Source organism: Thrips palmi, unplaced genomic scaffold (genome assembly GCF_012932325.1).
Source record: "Thrips palmi isolate BJ-2018 unplaced genomic scaffold, TpBJ-2018v1 HiC_scaffold_3, whole genome shotgun sequence".
Lineage (NCBI taxonomy): Eukaryota > Metazoa > Arthropoda > Insecta > Thysanoptera > Thripidae > Thrips > Thrips palmi.
The window spans coordinates 4,893,771-4,911,711 of NW_023144630.1; the positions used below are offsets into that span (position 1 = coordinate 4,893,771).

Consider the following 17,941-nt stretch of genomic DNA (forward strand, 5'->3'; position numbering starts at 1 on the left):
GGACGGTTCGGCCACAAGAACCAAGGGGGCTGTGATGCGGCCCCAGATAAGTGGCTTTATCTCTGGTTTCTGCGAGATTAGCCAAGTGGGCAGTCGGCGAGAAGCTCCGATAAGCCCTCCGAGCTTGCAGTGGAAGCGAGGCCGCGCCTAAAATACCCGAACAGGAAAGCGGCAAATTCGGTGATTCGAATCGAACAGAGGAAGATGCAACAAGGTGCTCAACAAGGCCGTGACGGTTGACTCTTGTGTCACGTGACTTAGCTTCTATTTGAGCGCATTTTGCAGGTACGGCTCAATTCCGATCAGATTTACGGTAATTTAGTGGTATTTATGTGTTTGTTTTGCTCGAGACTTGACCGCATTAAGCTCAGCTTCAAGCAGATTCCCTCGCCGCAGGTGTAACATGCCTATTTTTAATGGAGGAACCGAAAAAATGAGTGGTACTTGGGATGGTTGTCAACTGTAAGCCTAAAAGAAGGCTCTGAAATGGCGTCCTCCCCACATGGCTGACTCAATCGGCTGTATGAGATAGATTATTTGGGTGCGATTGGAAGTGAACTCTTTTCCAGTCTGAACCTTGGCGAGTGTACTCTTTCGGACCGATAAAGAGTATGTGTTGACCTTGGCTAAGCCTGAGTCACTCAACCCCACCGCACCGCCTGTGGCCTATTCACCGCCTCGACTGTGATTATTTTTTTCATTTTTCTTTCTTGTTTTGGGCAAGAAATGGCCCTAATTTCGAAGCTGGGGTCTATTTGAGTCGTAGCTCGACTGTGACTGCCCCCGTGTGCGACTGTTTTCAAAAATAAGTGCTAGCCGGCATTTGGTACTGCGGTTGCTGGCCCATCCTTTGTGGCTGTGCTCGCCTTGCCCGCCTCGCCGCCCCTGCACTGCTAACCCTCTCTCTCGCACGTATGCCCTGCAAATCAAGTATTTACTCCGAATCTGAGCGCTTGTTTGGCCGGGCTGTGTCGTGTCGACGATGGGCTCCGGCCTAGGGGTGGATTTCACTGTTTTCTTTGGAATTTTGGCAAATTGTTTTGGTCGTGGCCAGGTTGTTTACTGTGCTCATGAGGCATTGGTTGTCCCTTGCTGCAACAATGTTTTCGGATTTTTGTGGTTTTGAAACTCGTTAGTTTCATTCTAGACTTCAAAATCTATAAACTCCTTTGATTTTTTAAAATAAATTTCTTAATAAACTATTGTAGGTTATAAGTTGTGCTAAACAGAGCTGGTGACCTGTTGAAATTTTTAATTTAGTTAATTTATGTTCAACGATTTTCTTATTTAAAATCACTTCTAGGCTGTTCTAGGCTTTGTCTTAATGCGGGGAAATCTGAGCTGATGTAATTCTGTAGCTGCCCGGCTAGGTTTATTAAGATTGCATTTTCTTCTTGTTTCAGATTGGATTGTAAATAGTAGGTGTAAATAGTGTTAGGGATGAGCTCAGTTGGTCGAGCCACATCCCGTGGCTCTAAAAGCGGGAAGGTGGAGCATACTAATGCTACTGCAAAAGCTCAGAAAACAGACACCAAGACAGAAACAGCTAAAACCATGGAGAACTCTAAAGCACAGGTCAGTACTGGTACACTATAGAATGGATCACAAAGGCATCCCTCCTGTTTGTTTTCAAGCGCTGTCTTTTCTTTTTTAGGAACAGATGAGAATTGCACAAATTATAGGTGACAAGGAAGATCCTCAGCTGAAGGAAAAGATTAAACAGGTAAGCCTGCTGTTCATGGAAGTGGGTATTCCCTTTTTGTTTGGTTCTGAATGCATTTGTTGATGTTTGAACAACCAATTGTTTTAGGTGATGGATGCCACCCACAGACCTGAGATAGAGGTAGTTTCAGCTCTGTTTGATTCTGATTACGATGCCAACAGAGCTGTCAACATGCTAATTGAGGGTCAAAATTCTGTAAGTTGCTGTGCTGTTGCAAGTCATATTTCATCTTTTGTATTGGAAGTAAAGTAACATATTCTTTGCTCTCAGGGTGAGTGGGAGACCTCCAGTAAGAAGAAAAAGAACCGTCAGCCCAGTGCTAACTCAAAATCAGACTCTGGAGCTCCTCGTGGTATCAGCAGTGCTGATGTTGATGGTGAAAATTGGGATGATGAAACACCCACCAAACCTGTCACACAGGCTGACACACAACGGACGCGAAACCAGAGAGGAGGTGGCAGTGGTGCTCCCAGAATGCGAGGCCGAGGTGCTCAGGACAACCGAGGATGTAAGTGGAAACTACCGTATATTGTGCTCTACCCACCTGTTCCTGTCCCTTCCCAACTTATTTTATCTGGATCTTTGCCTCTACAGGGAGAGGAAGGGAAAACAAGGAAAACGAGCGTAACTTGGAGGAGAGCCGAGGTTCAGGTCCCTCTGCAGGATCCGCAGGAGGTGACAGGGATCAACGAGATTCATTCCGTCGAGGAGGAGCTGGTGGCAGCAACCGAGGGGGTCGGTTGAGCAATGGTGCCGGTAGAGGCGGTGGCCGGGGCGGGAGCCGCGGTGGGCCCAGGTCGTTTTCCAGCCGCGGAGGGCACGACCGAGGCGGTGCTGCCTTCCCCAGGGCCACCCCTTGGAACCCTGAGGAAGACGGCACTGACGCCAAGTCAAGTAAGTCTTGCCAGTCTTGCTGCTTGGCAAGGCAGATACTAGCTGCTATGACCTTGCATTCTTATTGTGTCCTCTTTCCTTGGCAGATAATTTCCCATCCCCTGAAGACTGGGACAATGAAGAATACACTGGTTCCTTGTCGGACACTAAGGTGTTCACACCAAGCAATGTGGGTGGAGATTCTTCTGGCAATGATGGTATGGCATCCCATACTGTTGGTAGCAGTACAGACCCATCATCCCAACCTGGTGTCAATTCTACAAATCTCAATTATGCACAGGTATGTTTAGTTGGTTCAATGTCAATGTTACAGTTTTCCTCAACTTTCATTATTTTTTAATAACTTTTTTCTCTTGCTATTTGCAGAGTGCAGCTGGTGGTGGAAGCCTGTCAGCAGCACAGACACAGTACCTGAGGCAGTTGCCAGACAACAAGCTACAAAGTTCCAATGCGCTGTCTGGGACAATGGCTGGTCCCATGACAAATTCCACTGAATCCAAGACTGCTACCAGAGGCATGACTCCGTCCGCCCCTTCTTCAGGCATTACTTATAACAGCTATGCTGCAAGTGCTGCAAGTTCTGGTGCAAGTGCACCGGCTGCATCAAGCTACCCAAGCTCATACTCTGCTGTCAGTGCGTCGGTTCCCTCTGTCTCTTCTGCGGCAGAGACCAATTTCACTCCGGCTTCATCTGTCAACACTTTCAGTACCTACCAAACTGGGCAAGCTCAGCCTGCCTCATACACTGCGACTGCAACATCCTACAGCACTGTGTATGGATCACATCAAGATGGGACCACTCGGGTTTCTGGTGGGCAAGCTCTCCCAGCAAGAACAAAGACTCAACGGCCAAGAGTACCACCTCCCTCTAAGGTAATTTATCTTTAGTGCTTAATCTGCCAGTTCAGTATTCACTGAAATAAGAACATGATAAAGATTTTAATGGTGATTTGTTGTCTCAGATTCCTCAGAGTGCGGTTGAAATGCCAGGAGATGGAGTCAGTAACATCGGTGCACTGGATGTGCAATTTGGTGCTTTAGACTTTGGAACTGAGGCCTTTGAAATGGAACCACAATCTTCTCCAAAGTCAGCTCCATCTGTTCAGCCTCAGAGTCAACCATCGCCCATGGCCAACAAGTACCCCTCAGGGGTCAGTGCTGGTGGCATGGATTCGGTGTCCGCACCTGCTTCTCAAGCAAGCTTGGATATGGATCCATTTGCATCTGCAAAGGCTGCTGCTCTGACACAAAACTTAAAGGTAAGGTCCACGCCACTCTTGTCACTTCTTATCCTAGTTTTTTCTAGGGTGTTAACACTAACATCTGTATTTGTTTGAACCCTTCAGGATACTTTATTACAAGGGTCTCAGTCTCAACAGACTCAATCTGTTTCTCAGTCGCAAAGCAATGATCTCAAATCACAGCCTAGCAACTTTAATCAGCAGTCTCGGGGACCTGGTGTGGGGGTTGTGCAGTCGCCTCTAGATAGCCTTGTCAAGAATGACCAGGGCTCAGTCGCTGTGAGTGCAAGCGCTGCTGGAGCAGCAGGATCTCTCCCGTACTCGGCACCTAACTCTAACTACCAATCAAGTTACACAAGCCAGAAAAGTGTGGCAAGTGGGTATCAGCCATCCACTGGTTACAATCAAACCAGTTACTCAGCATCCCAAGCAGTGTCTGCTAATGCTCCAAACACCTACCCCACTAACTACCCTTCTAATGCAACAAACCAAGGCTACCAAAATGTGGGGGTTCAGTCTGTGTATGGTGGCGGCAATGCTGGTGCAGCAACAGGGGGCAACACCTCTGGTTCTGTAGTGGGCTCCACCAGTGGTTACACCACTGCCAGCAGTGCCAGTGTGTATCAGAATAGCTATGGAACTACCACAGCCTCTGCATCTAGTACAAATAAGCTTACCTCTGTCTTGAGTGGAGCAAAGGACATGCCTCAGGTATGCTCATCAGACAGTATGTGAAACCTTTGATAAGTGCTTTGAAGGAAGCATGCTAACTTCGCCTATCATGTTCCAGTATGACACGACTGCAACTTCATCGTCAAATCTGAGTGGCCCCATGACTAGCAGTTCTGGCGCTCCTGGCTTGTCTGGCCCGCATGGAGGTGGATCTGTCAACAACTCTCAGTCTCTCGGAATGCAGGGAGCGACATCTTTGCCCAATGCTAACAACACTTCAACAAAAGTTACAAATTCATCTGGTGAGTAAAATGCCATTCTCTCAAACTTAAGGTTCATTTGTTTGGTGAGAACAATGTCTTTGAATTATTTTATCGTATTGTAGCAAAGAATGTTGTTCAAAATGTGCCACCTGGAGTAGCACCCATTATTGCAGCTGGCACCCAGTACATGATAAGCCAAGGTGGACTTCAGTATTTTGCCCAGCAACCTGCTGTGTATGGCTATGAAGAGCAGCAAATACTGCCATTGAGGATACCTCACATGGTAAGCTGGCCATCCCGAATTTGAGTTGGTTGTTGAAACTAGTGTTTACTGATGATAATTACTTTGATTGCTTGGTTTGTAGCCTGCAGGATACTACGACATTAGTTTCCAACAAGCACCAACAAGCTTGGCCACTGGCAGGGATGGCAGCTTAGCTAATGTTCCCTACTCAATGTCTGATGCTAGGTTTGCTCGAACTGACAATGCTTCGCCAGTTCCTTCATCCCTCTCGCAGCAGGTGTGTTTTTGATTTTTGATGTGCCACAAGATATTTGTCTGTCCTGTGCCTTTTTTGTTTTATAATAATTATGCTTTTTCTTGATTCAGAATCCCACTCAAGCCCAACACCAGCCTATGATGAATGCTGCAAGCTTCCCACCAGGCTACACATATTACTATGGTGGGTCGGTGCTGCCGGCCAACTATCAATATGGAACACCAACCGCTATGTACCCTGTGAGTTGAAAAAGATCCTCAGCTATCGCTTGATTGGCCAGAATTGCTCCTTAAACTGACTTTACTTTTGCTTTCTATCAGCAGGTAGCTCCAGCAACAAATGCTCACGGCAACTCAAATTCCTCTCAGTATCCCAAGCCTGGCAGCTATGGTAGCAGCTATGGCTCTGGCTATGAGAGCTTGTCAGCATCACAAGACTACAGCAAGGGAAGTGGTGGCTACACTGGTGGCCACTCTGGGGCACAGACTGGAAGCAAGGCTGGAGTTGGAGCTAATGCCCCCTCGACCGGCTCCTCCAGTACAGACATCTTCAACAAGACTCATGTTGCTCTGAGCAAAGTCAATGTAAGTGTACTTGAAGAAGTGTCATTGAAAAGCTTTAAATTAAATCCAGGAAACTCTTGTCGGAAGTTTTACATTTTATGGTTTTGTTGCAGTCTTACGACAAAGGTTTCCATTCCGGCACTCCACCTCCTTTCAATCTTGCTGGAAATCAAAACACAGGCATGGCACCCAGTGGAGCTTTTCCGACTCCGTTATACATCCCACCCCCAATGCCACAGCATCACTCAACCACATTAATGCAGCACCCAGTACATCAGCAAATGGATATGAGGAATACTTCCAGGCGATCTGTAAGTATAGAAAAAAATACTTTTTATGGTGACTACTGTTATATTTCAAGTCAATGGGTTTCTTACACTCGCTCCTCATTTTTAGGAATCTGGTAACAACAGTGGTCAGAGATCACAATCATCAACCCAGTCCAACAAGCCGGGTTCAAAGCAGGTGTACTCTCAGAATTACTGGGCGAATTAGACGAGTTTCTGAAGCCTGTAGCTCATTTATCAACATTCTTATTTTCTCTCTGATACATTTGTCATGTTGACTAGGTGTTGCTATTGGCTCTCTTCCTTTCCTTTTATTCATTTTGCTCGTATTTTTATGTGTTGTGGTACTCTTTGGTTGCTCCAACATTTTTCAAAAATACCAAGCGTTCTGCGGAGTAAAGGAAGGAAAGGTATTTTACATTGTGTAAAATCTTGTATATCTCCCTCTTCGCGGATCGGAGACTAAAGTCTTGTGCTCTCCCAACCCTGTGAACAAATCTCATGAAACCAAAGTTGTCCTTGTGAAAGGTGCTGTGCACTGTTACTCCGTAATAGTTACGGACTGTGTACTTCCTTGACTACAAAATGTCCTTTAATCTCCCCTCTATCTGCAAGTATTGTATCTTTATTTCCAATTTTCCCCCAATTTTTTTTTATTTGTTATGGACAGATGAATGAATGGAATTTTGCAACTGTATTATATGTGTAGGATTGTCTATGTGCGACAGTTGAAAATAACTTGAAGGATGCTAAATCATGTATTATTATTTTCTGTATTTTCTAATGCCTTTTGTAGTAGGTATTATAGAAATTCATTGTTGTCTAATAAAAGGAAATATCGCTGTATCTTATTTGAATCCTGTTATTTAATTCTATTAGAGGCTTAGTTAGGCCTTGAAGTGTCTCAACAATTGAGAGCTCTGTTCTCAAGTCCCTTTTTTTTATTATCATCACCCTAGGCAGTGACCAATGAGGACTTCAGTGTAGTTGCAGCACTTTTTCCATCCCAAATATTGAGGTTCAGGGTTCACACTGGTTACCAGTTCATGTTGTCCCTGATTTCCCCTGAGTAAAAATTTTTGATTTTCCTTGACTTACAGTTTTAAATGCGCTCCACAATCAGTTAAATACTTTGTAAGTGAGGATTAGACAGGTATATATGTTAAATTAAAAAGGGCGATATTTATTTTCCACATGGAGCATGGAATTAATATCTCATGCTCAGTGCTCCTTCTTAGTTCCCTGACCCATGGAACCCTGATGTTGTAAAGTTTGTTCCAAGTGTTAAGTACAATTTGCCATGATAGCTAGTAAGTGGCAGCATTTGAATTGAGATAGAAGGCTGGAGAATCAAGGAGCCTGGTACAGCGAGGCTTGCCTCAGGAAGATCATAGGAATTGGACTAGCTTGTCAGAGTAGGTGACTAAACATGAGAATCTCCAATAGAAAATTCAAGGCGGGACACGATTGAGTGTGGAATAAGAAAAGACTTATCAAAAACTAAACTTTAATTCTTATGTATATATAAAGTACAAAAAACAATTAAGTCAAAAACATGAAAAGTCAGAAAAAAAAAATCTCGCTCAAGAGACATGTCATTAACAAAAAAACAGTGATAAAAGATATATCACAGGGTTCTTGTCTTGAAGTCACGGCGATGGCATTCCTACCATTCATCATCATCCTTCTCCAGCACTTGGGTGGTGCCACCCTGCAACAGAACAATAGAAAAATTAGCCACAAGTTCAATGCCCAAATAAAGACAAAAGTCAAGTTGTTTACTTACACCACGGATATCTGAAGTACCACTGGAGAATCCTCCACCTGAAGAATACCCCTCTAAAAAGGAAGGTACTTCTTGACCAGCCTATTGAACAAAAGTCGAGTAGCATTAGCTAAGAGTGTATGAGTTGGAGAGAGAGCTTAGACTACACTAGACATTACTTACATCTCTTAATATCTTCGCCAGGTCACCTGCGATGGCAGAATCAGTTGAGGCTTCATAAAATGAGGTGGCCTTTCCAGTGTTGCCCACACGACCTGTACGGCCTATCCTGTGGACGAATTCATCCACTGACTTGGGCATGTCAAAATTAATCACATGTGCCACACCTTTGATGTCTGAAATAGGACATAAATTAGAAAAATGTGGAGGAGTTACAAAGAGCAAAGAGACTTAACACCAACCTAGACCACGGGCCGCAACAGCTGTAGCCACCAGGATCTTCATGGTTCCTCGGGTGAAGTCCCTTAGAGCCTCTTCCCGCTCCCTCTGCTCCCGGTCGCCATGAATAGATGTGGTGGGCAAGTTCTTGCCAGAAAGGAATGCAGCCAAGAAATCGGCATTCCTCTTAGTTTCCACAAAGATTAGAGTCTTGTCGAGTTCTGGAAATACAATCAAATGAGCAAAGCCATCCTTGACAGCCAACTCTACAAGAAGTTCAAATCATACCTGTTTCTTCAAGAACCTTCATCAGGTTGTCACGTTTGGTGTTCCTTTCAACCTCAATAATTCGCTGTGTCACATCTGAGTTGGCACCTCCTACAGGACCCACAGCCAAGAACACATAGTCCTGAAGGAACTTTCGAGCCAACTTTTGTACCTCTTCAGGGAAGGTAGCGGAGAACATAAGTGTTTGACGCTCACCCTGTCAAACAATTTTCAAGAACTAGAACTCCTTGTGCCAGCAAATTTAACTCAATTTGAACATACCTTTGCAACCATGGTAGGATGTTCCATCATCTTCTCCATTTCAGGAAGGAAACCCATATCCAACATTCTGTCGGCTTCATCCAGCACGACAAACCGAATTGAGGAGAAGGAAACTCGTCCCCTATTGACGAAGTCCATCAGTCTGCCTGGTGTGGCCACCAACACATGACACCCCCCCTGGAAAGGGAAAGGTTAGCCACCAACATGCTAAAGAAATAGAACACGGTAGCAATGACAGACAACATACCCGAACTTTATCAGCTTGATAGCGGACAGCAGCACCACCATACGCCACACAGACTTTCAAAATGGATCCATGGGCAAATTTGCGAGCTTCATTGAAAATCTGGACAGTTAATTCTCTAGTAGGGCTAACAATCACTGCCTGAGGTTGACTGTCTTCTCCGTCTGTCACCAAATCAGTTGGCTCACTTAACAGTTTGTGCAAAATAGGTAACAAGAAGCCAGCCTGAAACACATGAAAAACATTAAGACAGGGCCTTCTTTAACTTCAATGAAAATATAAATGGGCAACTTACAGTCTTGCCGCTGCCAGTTTGGGCAGAAGCCATTAAATCACGCCCTGCCATTACAATCGGCAGGGCATATTTCTGTACGGGTGTTGGGGTAGTGTACCCTGACTTCGTAATATTTTGTAGTAGTATATTCCTAAGTCCCGCTTCGGCAAAGCTGTTTACGTGCTTTGGTGCATTTTCACCAGATACCTGGAACAAAAAAACAGAAGATGAGATCAAGAACACCAAGGACTGATGCCAGCAAATTTAAACAAAAGGCACTTACTTTCACTTCAATTTTATCATACTTGTTAAAATTAATGCCACTACCAATAGCCGTGCCAAACATCTCCCCCTCATCTTCTGTTGGCTCCGGGGGAACATAAGTGACTGGCGGCTTGGGCTTATCCTCACCACCTGTAATTCAGACAAGAATGAGGATTGGGCAATTTAGACTCCACATTGACCGGTGCAGCAAGACCAGTGCAGTTACCTTCCCCGTTTTCCTCGCCGCCTTCTCCATTCTCGTCACGGCGCCGGCCTCTGAAGCCGCCGTCATCGTCGTCACGACGGCGGCCTCTGTAGCCGCCCCCTTCCTCGTCGCCGTCGCGGCCCTCTCCGTCCTCTCGGCGGCCGCCGCGGCCACCTCCACGACCTCCACGGCCGCCACGCCCACCACGGTAGCCGCCACCCTCGCCGTCGTCGTCGCGACGTCGGTAGCCGCCGCCGCCGCCCTCGCCGTCATCATCGCGACGTCGGTAGCCGCCGCCGCCCTCGCCGTCGTCATCTCGTCGGCCTCCAAAGCCACCCCGACCGCCGCGGCCTCCACGACCTCCACCGCGACGCTCGCCGCCGTCATCGTTGCCTCCCCAGCCACGGCCGGCGCCTCCAGAGGGGGCGGGCTGGAACAGTTACAGTCAGACAACTCGCACTCCAAGGCCAGCACGCCACTCTCCAGCTACTCTAGCTGCACTCACCGAATCATCCCAATCATCATCCATGGCGAAAGGTTACCTGAAACATGACATAGCAAATCAATATCAGCACAAGAAAAAAGTAAGCTCAGGGCATCACTCACAACGGGTCACTGAACAGTATCGGGGAGTATCAATCGGAATCAAATTTGAACCTTGGCGAGCGGCTTCCCTCCCAACGTAAGTACCACCAAACATATTCACCAGGAATACTGAAACTAGGACCGTAAAACATCACAACCCTTCCTAGTTAAGTGATGCGCAACCATCCCAAACAATGTAGGCTTCCTGACACATGTTCGACAATGCAACAGTGTCACCTGCCAAAAACTCATATGGAGGACAAACTAGCCCCAAAGCAGTTAACCAGAACGCCGAGGCAGCGGCCACTACAAATTTTAAGTCAAGATATCCTTTAGATAGTTTTTGGGGGAGGACGCCTAACCTAATCTGCACAGGGCCAGGCAAGACCAGAGGGGGGTCCCCATTCAACAGGTGCCTAGACGATATTGATCAGAGATTAGGCGTTGCTTAACGAAGGAGACGCAACAAGACTATGGAAATACTAGGAACTCGGTTAGATCGGAGGGACTTCATGCCAGAATGGCAAGAACGAAACCTCAGGCTGAGGCCTGACGAAAGCCGGGGCCGGCCAGGTCCGGCACACCGGCGGATCGCGTTTTAACAGAACCGCGACTACGAACGTCGCGAAGTACACACAGCCCCGAGGGAAAGCAAGAATCCTGCACGGAAAATCGAAAACCGGCCACGAAACGGTGCCTCGGGAAGGACGCTCCCATAAAAAACGTGTACTCACCTTGGCTGGAACTGTGTCTCGACTAGCAAAAACCGCACTTCCGCGGTTTTGATGACAGAAGACGAAGACTCCTCGCGGGCCCGGGTGTGGGATCAGCAAAATGAGCCGACAGGCGACCCTGGAGAAAACCAGCACGGTCAGCGGAAGCAAAGGGGACACCCTCGCCCAAGGGACGCCGACCCCAAAAACACCACTTTTCGAGGAAAAACCTAACAAATTTATACACCCCTGAAGAAGAAATCGTGGGAGGATTCCGAAAACGAAGGCAGAAATGAGGGGATCTTGCTCAAACACGACAGGATGGCGAAAATACTTTCACACCATGAGGTCAGAGGGAATGCCAATTTTGTACAACCTCAATGATCGGAACGGCATGAACCGAAAGCACAGCTTTTGAATTAAACTAAAGCCTCACAACAATGGCGGTACGGTAAAGAAACAAGGGAATGGGAGAAAACACACAGAAATCAAGATTTGGCCACTCAACGACGCCCACCTGGTGGTAAGATGTAAAGTCCCGGGCGGGCTGTACAGACTTCAACCACGGAGTCTCTCCGACTGCGACAAGTGAAGCGAAGGATCGCTCTTTCTCTCTCTCTCTCAACCCTCAACTCCTTCGTGGTCGCAGTGGTCAATCTTTTCGACGGGCAGACACAGAGTTGTTTTTTGCGGTTCTCAAGTCAGTTTCACAGCAACGGACGCATTTTTTATGATAAGAAAAATATATTCCTCGTCTACTGTCGTGTTTATCTGAACTCCGCAAGTTGAAATGAGGCTTAAATTTGTATTTTCCCAACGTACAAGATAACCCTGGCCGTGCAGATCGGCATATCTTCCATACAGCATAGTCTCCAACCCAAAGCTACGCAAGACCGTTTTAAGTAACTTTACTTAAAATGAAAGGTGTGAATTTCCTTAATAACTGCGTAGAAACTATTCAGTTTAACTAATCTTTTTAACCAATGTGTATTATCATCGATCGTCCACCTCTTTCAAATAGCAAATTTTCGGGCGACGCTTTGGGTTGGAGGCTACACGGTGCATGGCCTGCTGGGATTTGATTTGTCTACTGCTCTCCATCTTTGGGGTCCCTTCGATAAGTGTTGTTCAAAATGGCTCTCCTCTCCGCTCGTCTCGCTGCCAAGGTGGCGAAGGCATTGCCAAATGCCGTCCCACAGGTAAGAAAATAACCCAAATTCTCCTGGTTTTGTTGCCGGCAGTTCCAAAATTCGCTGTATTCCCGTTTCATTCTGACTTAAACTTGGGCAGACGATGTGCCTTCAGGGGGCTGCAGAGGTTGCCCTCTATCTTCTGGAGGACATTTCACTCTAGACTCAATTTTGGCGTTAATGCAGCCTCCTACGCCCCGTAATTGGAGTCCGAAACATCCCCAGTCCACTTTTTTGGGGCTGTTTAGCGTTGCCACTGGGTATCAGCTGATTGCAAGTGTCGTCTCTTTGCTAAAACTGAGGGTGTGCCGGCCGCGAAAATGCAGCTAAATGGGCCCTTTGGTATCGGACGCCCCCTCCGGGTGGTTGTCATTTGGCTCGGCCGATCCACATTGCACAGTGTCAGTCCTAAATGATGGCGATGCGCGCCGTGACCGCTAGAACTATGCACCAAGTCTGGGAACCTCCTAACCTCTCCGGGTATGAGGTCATGTGAGATGGCAAGTTAACCCTTGGTGTAGGTTATTGATAAAACCTGTTTAATTTGTGAAATTTACCACTTTTTGTTGTTAAATTGAAGCTTATTGAGTGCTGCATTGCTTTCATCTTGTAAAATACATGTTTTACTGTATGTTTTTTCTTTGACAGGTTTCCAACCTGGCTTGGCCTGCGACCCAGGTCGCTGCTGCACGTACCCTTCATGTCTCCTGCAGCAAGCGAGCAGCGGAATTGTCATCTATCCTGGAGGAGAGAATTATGGGATCAGCCCCCAAGGTATGTTCCTTTGCACCATTCATTGTCAGTGTCCATTCAATGAGCAATTCATAGAACTTTTCGTTTCCATGAAGGCCGACCTCGAAGAAACTGGCCGCGTCTTGAGCATTGGTGATGGTATCGCCCGTGTGTATGGTCTGAAGAACATCCAGGCTGATGAGATGGTGGAATTCTCATCTGGTCTTAAGGTAAGAGATAAATTATTTTGATGTGTGAGTATCAAGTGTAGCTTTAGACAGTCCTCTAATTATGTTTCTCCTTCTAGGGAATGGCCCTGAACTTGGAGCCTGACAACGTTGGTGTTGTCGTCTTCGGTAATGACAAGCTTATCAAGGAAGGTGACATTGTCAAGCGTACTGGTGCCATTGTGGACGTCCCTGTTGGTGATGATCTGCTTGGACGTGTTGTTGATGCTCTGGGTGACACCATTGACGGCAAGGGTGCCGTTAAGGGAGTCCAGAGGTAAAAGAACTGTCTATGCACTGACTTACCATTCATTGCTTTATTTTGTCATTCATTGAGTAACCAAGTCACTGAGTGACTGGGTTGCCCCTGAATGTATAGAATTTCATTGAAGTATTGCATCTCACGAAATGTGCTCTTTCTAGGTACCGTGTCGGCACCAAGGCCCCTGGTATCATTCCCCGTGAGTCTGTGAGGGACCCCATGCAGACTGGTATTAAGGCCGTCGACTCCTTGGTGCCTATCGGCCGTGGTCAGCGTGAGTTGATCATTGGTGACCGTCAGACCGGCAAGACTGCCTTGGCCATCGACACCATCATCAACCAGCTCCGTTTCAACGATGGAACTGACGAGAAGAAGAAGCTGTACTGTATCTACGTTGCCATTGGTCAGAAGCGTTCCACTGTCGCCCAGATTGTGAAGAGGCTTACTGACGCCGGTATGTTAATGCTGTCTGTGTCTGTGTCTGTGTGTCAATTAGGTTGTGTTATTAATGAGGCCTGGCTCTTTAGGTGCAATGAAGTACACCATCATTGTTGCTGCCACCGCCTCTGATGCTGCTCCTCTGCAGTACTTGGCTCCTTATTCTGGATGTGCCATGGGTGAATACTTCCGTGACAATGGCAAGCACGCCCTTATCATCTATGACGATCTTTCCAAGCAGGCTGTTGCCTACCGTCAGGTGAGATGTCCTTCATAAACACTTGGATTTGGTTCTTGAATGCTAGAATGTGGCAACTGACTGGCAAGTGCCTGTTGTAGATGTCCCTGCTGCTGCGCCGACCCCCCGGCCGTGAGGCCTACCCCGGTGACGTCTTCTACCTCCACTCCCGTCTGCTGGAGCGTGCCGCCAAGATGAGCACTGCCCTTGGTGGTGGCTCCCTCACTGCCCTGCCTGTGATTGAGACCCAGGCTGGTGATGTGTCCGCTTACATTCCCACCAACGTAATTTCCATCACTGACGGACAGATCTTCTTGGAAACTGAGTTGTTCTACAAGGGTATCCGACCTGCTATCAACGTCGGTCTCTCCGTATCACGAGTAGGATCTGCTGCCCAGACCCGTGCCATGAAGCAAGTGGCTGGTTCCATGAAGCTTGAGTTGGCGCAGTACCGTGAGGTCGCCGCTTTCGCCCAGTTCGGTTCAGATCTTGATGCTGCCACCCAGCAGCTCCTGAACCGAGGTGTCCGTCTTACTGAGCTCCTGAAGCAGGGACAGTATGGTATGTTCTTTTATTATAGTTCAGGTGTTTCTTTTTTGTTTTTAGTTCCTTTTAGTGCCTGCATTAAAATTTTTCTGTTATTCTAGTGCCCATGGCCATTGAGGAGCAGGTTGCTGTTATCTACTGTGGTGTCCGAGGCCACCTTGACAAGCTGGACCCCTCAAAGATCACTGACTTCGAGAAGCAGTTCTTGGAGCATATTCTGTAAGTACTTAACTTCAAAGGGAAAAGCTATATTTAATTCTGTTTACTTGAGAATTCATATTTACTTGTCCCATTTCAACAGTTCCTCCCACAAGGATGTCCTTACCACCATCTCCACCGACGGCAAGATCACCGACGCAACAGATGCTAAGCTTAAGAAAATTGTACAAGATTTCCTCGCCAGCTTCACCGCAAGCAAATAAATTAGCATTACAATCCTTGAACATGTAGGAATTTTATCAATTTCAATAGCTTGGGAAGCTATTTTGTATTAAAAGTACAATTTTTATCAGTAAAAGATGACTTGTGAAGCATTTAAGGCTAAGCTCTAGATTATAATGTGTCTTTAAATGCTGTATCTGGTATGCACTCTGTACAGATCTCTATGCATCATGAACCTTGTTTCCCAGGGGAATAAAATTGTGATATCCTTACAGTCTTGATCTTTCTTTTTCTGGGAACTTCATTTGCACTATGAAGCTCTGTACAATACTGCCATCATAGTCCTGTGTAACTTCACTGATGCATCAACTTGGTCATGTTCAGGAGGTCTTTAGTTACAAATCTCGGTATGTTCTGTTTTATGAATGTTACCTTTTCCTTTTAATTTTGGTGTAAAGCTTTTCTTACTGATAAATACAATCCAACACCAAAAACTTTTTTTCATTTTGTTCCTTTGCTGACATCTAATTAACAGTTTGGCTGGAACTGAAGGTCAGTTGCAAGCTTTTTCTACTCATGGGTAGATATTCCTCTAATCCAACTTCTGCTAACGCTGTGTAGTCAAGTCAGATTTTGGTAAATGGCCAATCTTGTATATGGAGCATAGCCTTTCTTTTCTATGGCTAATCAGAAAACACATTTCAAATTTTCCATGAGAAGAGGACTGTAAAATGTGATAAGTTTTGAAGATAAAATTTGCAAGGCCAACAGGCCAATGTACTAGTGTTCTGTCTGGAGCAGAGTTCAAGTAACATGAAGTTCAGTTATAAAATAGCTTTAATTAATACAGAAGAAAGAGGAATCACATCAAGAATTTTCCAACAATACACACAATAACACAGATGGTGTAAACTAGCTTTTTTGCTTCTCGCGCTTGGCTGCTTCAGCCTCTGCCTCCTGTTTCTCATAAGCCGCTACAAGCTCATCAACCTGAGCCGCAGGGAGGATGGTGATAACAGTCTTGTCATCCTTTCTTGTGAGAGTAGCCATCTCAACTGCAAGAATGTAAGATAAGAATTTAGAACAGTAACACAATCAAGAAATTTAAAATTGAAGCCAATAATAGTCTTTACCTTTCTCTGAGGTCAACTTTGTGAGATCTAATGTCTTGCTCAAGACCTTGATAGCCAGAGCTTTAGCTTCTTCAAGTGTCATCTCCCCTTCCTTGTACTCTTGCTTTAAAGTTGATACAGCAGCCTAAAACAAAACACAAATTCAATATTTAAAAAAAAAAAAATTTTTTTAAAGCAAATGTCTCTAAAGCTTTGAAGTTAGCAAACTATTATTACAACTAAGTATCAATGAAATAAATAATCAAAGACTTACTGAGCTATTGTGTCCAATGCAAGTGGCCTTCCAGCCTCCATAGTTCCCACTGGGGTCTGATTGGTACAGCTGATATCCATAGTGCTTGTCCCAGCCCATGTACAGAATTGAAACACCGAAAGGTCGCTTTCCTGTAATTAAACAGCAATTTCCATTACTCTGAACATTTCTATACAGAAGATTTGGCTCATGTAGATTGGAAAGATAAGAATACGGTATTTTAAAAGATGGAAGTTGACTTGAGTGAAATACGTTACCTCCATATTGAGTGTATGCCTGTTTCATGTCGCACAGGGCTGATACCAATTGCTCACAGGGCATAGATTCACCATACTGGGCAAGATAGCGCTGTGCAATCAACCGAAGCTCATTAGTGAGGACGTTAGCATCAGAAGTAATTCCAGCTACGCTGCAGACCATGTCACTAAGAAAAGAAAGAATATACATATTAAGGCATGCAGGATCAGGCATTTAAAGGAAATAAGGGCACAAGATGAAGATATGCTTACTTTGTTAGTTTGTAAATTTTCTCGGAGAAGAACACCTCATCCAAAAGCTTGTTTATGTTACGTCTTTCAGCGGCAAGAAGTATACCATCATTGGCTAAGATACCGAGACAAGTACCAGCGTGGCTGATAGCCTCCATGGCGTATTCAACCTGGTACAAACGCCCTGAGGGAAGAAAAAGAACACATTAAATCATCTTCCGTTATACATCCGATCCAATTCAAGCCCCGAATTCATATTGACCTCTACACTTATGGACTTACCTTCGGGGGAGAATATTGTGGTGCGGGTGTCATAGCGCCGAGCCTACACAAAAAAAAAAGATTAAATGACACGAATACTCTAAAACAGGTGTAAAATGAATGACAGGCAGGAAAATACATTTCACGCAACGAGGTTAAGATACCGGTTTGCCCGAGTCCAAGGGTATAGAGAGTAGTAAAAAGCATATAAATAAGCGTAAGATAGTTGGGGAAATAAATGACAGAGAAACTCACCATTTTGACTTCCTGTAATAGGTTCACTCAAATGAAAAAGCAGACGATTGACAGATGACTTGTTGGTTTTCAACAAACCGACTGCCGCTTACAGTGCACAAGTAGAATGTGTATCGCAAAGTGAATGTGCAGAGTGATTTCTTCCTTTCAAACACAATTTGAGAAATTTATGACTACGCTCACAATCCCAGCCCACTATTAATGATTAGAAAAAGGTGGAAGCAGCCAACGACTAGTGCGCTCTTGTTGTCTGATTAAAGACAAAAAAAATAATTTTTCTCTGGAGCTTGAGGGAGGACTTTTCCAGACCGCGTTTGGCACCGAAAAATCTATTTGTGGTGCGTTGGCGTTGATTTTAAACATCAGAAGTTTCTCATACTTAAGTTAAAGGCAGGA

At 45.6% G+C, this 17,941-nt stretch overlaps 4 protein-coding genes across 12 annotated transcripts; 2 read left to right on the plus strand and 2 right to left on the minus strand.

Annotated features, from left to right (window-relative positions):
- The first annotated feature begins 117 nt into the window (after window positions 1-117).
- Window positions 118-6,994, plus strand: LOC117647783 (protein lingerer). Of its 8 annotated transcripts, none has more exons than XM_034389693.1 (17): window positions 118-313; window positions 1,404-1,575; window positions 1,655-1,723; window positions 1,811-1,918; window positions 1,994-2,231; window positions 2,318-2,617; window positions 2,704-2,897; window positions 2,984-3,490; window positions 3,580-3,876; window positions 3,964-4,569; window positions 4,649-4,832; window positions 4,916-5,076; window positions 5,159-5,314; window positions 5,404-5,532; window positions 5,617-5,877; window positions 5,970-6,167; window positions 6,253-6,994. In XM_034389693.1, exons 2-17 carry the CDS (start codon window positions 1,441-1,443, stop codon window positions 6,349-6,351), a joined length of 3,642 nt encoding a protein of 1,213 aa, XP_034245584.1. In that variant the 5' UTR covers window positions 118-313; window positions 1,404-1,440; the 3' UTR covers window positions 6,352-6,994. The 8 variants fall into 8 exon arrangements, with proteins under 8 accessions (XP_034245584.1, XP_034245585.1, XP_034245579.1 ...); XM_034389694.1 differs by having other exon boundaries at window positions 4,952-5,076; window positions 5,614-5,877; XM_034389688.1 differs by having other exon boundaries at window positions 5,614-5,877; window positions 6,253-6,351.
- Window positions 6,995-7,633: 639 nt separating this feature from the next.
- LOC117647784 (ATP-dependent RNA helicase vasa-like) lies at window positions 7,634-11,817 on the minus strand. 2 transcript variants are annotated; one of them, XM_034389696.1, is made up of 13 exons: window positions 11,659-11,817; window positions 11,163-11,280; window positions 10,349-10,385; window positions 9,865-10,273; window positions 9,658-9,788; window positions 9,396-9,581; window positions 9,104-9,325; window positions 8,857-9,033; window positions 8,596-8,791; window positions 8,331-8,528; window positions 8,092-8,264; window positions 7,930-8,010; window positions 7,634-7,854 (listed from the first exon to the last, which is right to left on the minus strand). In XM_034389696.1, exons 3-13 carry the CDS (start codon window positions 10,370-10,372, stop codon window positions 7,810-7,812), a joined length of 1,842 nt encoding a protein of 613 aa, XP_034245587.1. In that variant the 5' UTR covers window positions 10,373-10,385; window positions 11,163-11,280; window positions 11,659-11,817; the 3' UTR covers window positions 7,634-7,809. The 2 variants fall into 2 exon arrangements, with proteins under 2 accessions (XP_034245587.1, XP_034245588.1); XM_034389697.1 differs by lacking the exon at window positions 11,659-11,817 and having other exon boundaries at window positions 11,163-11,296.
- A 367-nt stretch (window positions 11,818-12,184) lies between these two features.
- Window positions 12,185-15,429, plus strand: LOC117647785 (ATP synthase subunit alpha, mitochondrial). Its single transcript, XM_034389698.1, has 9 exons — window positions 12,185-12,340; window positions 12,980-13,105; window positions 13,180-13,293; window positions 13,371-13,567; window positions 13,714-14,006; window positions 14,080-14,249; window positions 14,330-14,789; window positions 14,876-14,993; window positions 15,076-15,429. Exons 1-9 carry the CDS (start codon window positions 12,275-12,277, stop codon window positions 15,194-15,196), a joined length of 1,665 nt encoding a protein of 554 aa, XP_034245589.1. The 5' UTR covers window positions 12,185-12,274; the 3' UTR covers window positions 15,197-15,429.
- Window positions 15,430-15,974: 545 nt separating this feature from the next.
- LOC117647786 (proteasome subunit alpha type-4) lies at window positions 15,975-17,823 on the minus strand. Its single transcript, XM_034389699.1, has 7 exons — window positions 17,546-17,823; window positions 17,312-17,354; window positions 17,051-17,213; window positions 16,799-16,965; window positions 16,542-16,672; window positions 16,289-16,412; window positions 15,975-16,210 (listed from the first exon to the last, which is right to left on the minus strand). Exons 1-7 carry the CDS (start codon window positions 17,546-17,548, stop codon window positions 16,068-16,070), a joined length of 774 nt encoding a protein of 257 aa, XP_034245590.1. The 5' UTR covers window positions 17,549-17,823; the 3' UTR covers window positions 15,975-16,067.
- Window positions 17,824-17,941: the final 118 nt, after the last annotated feature.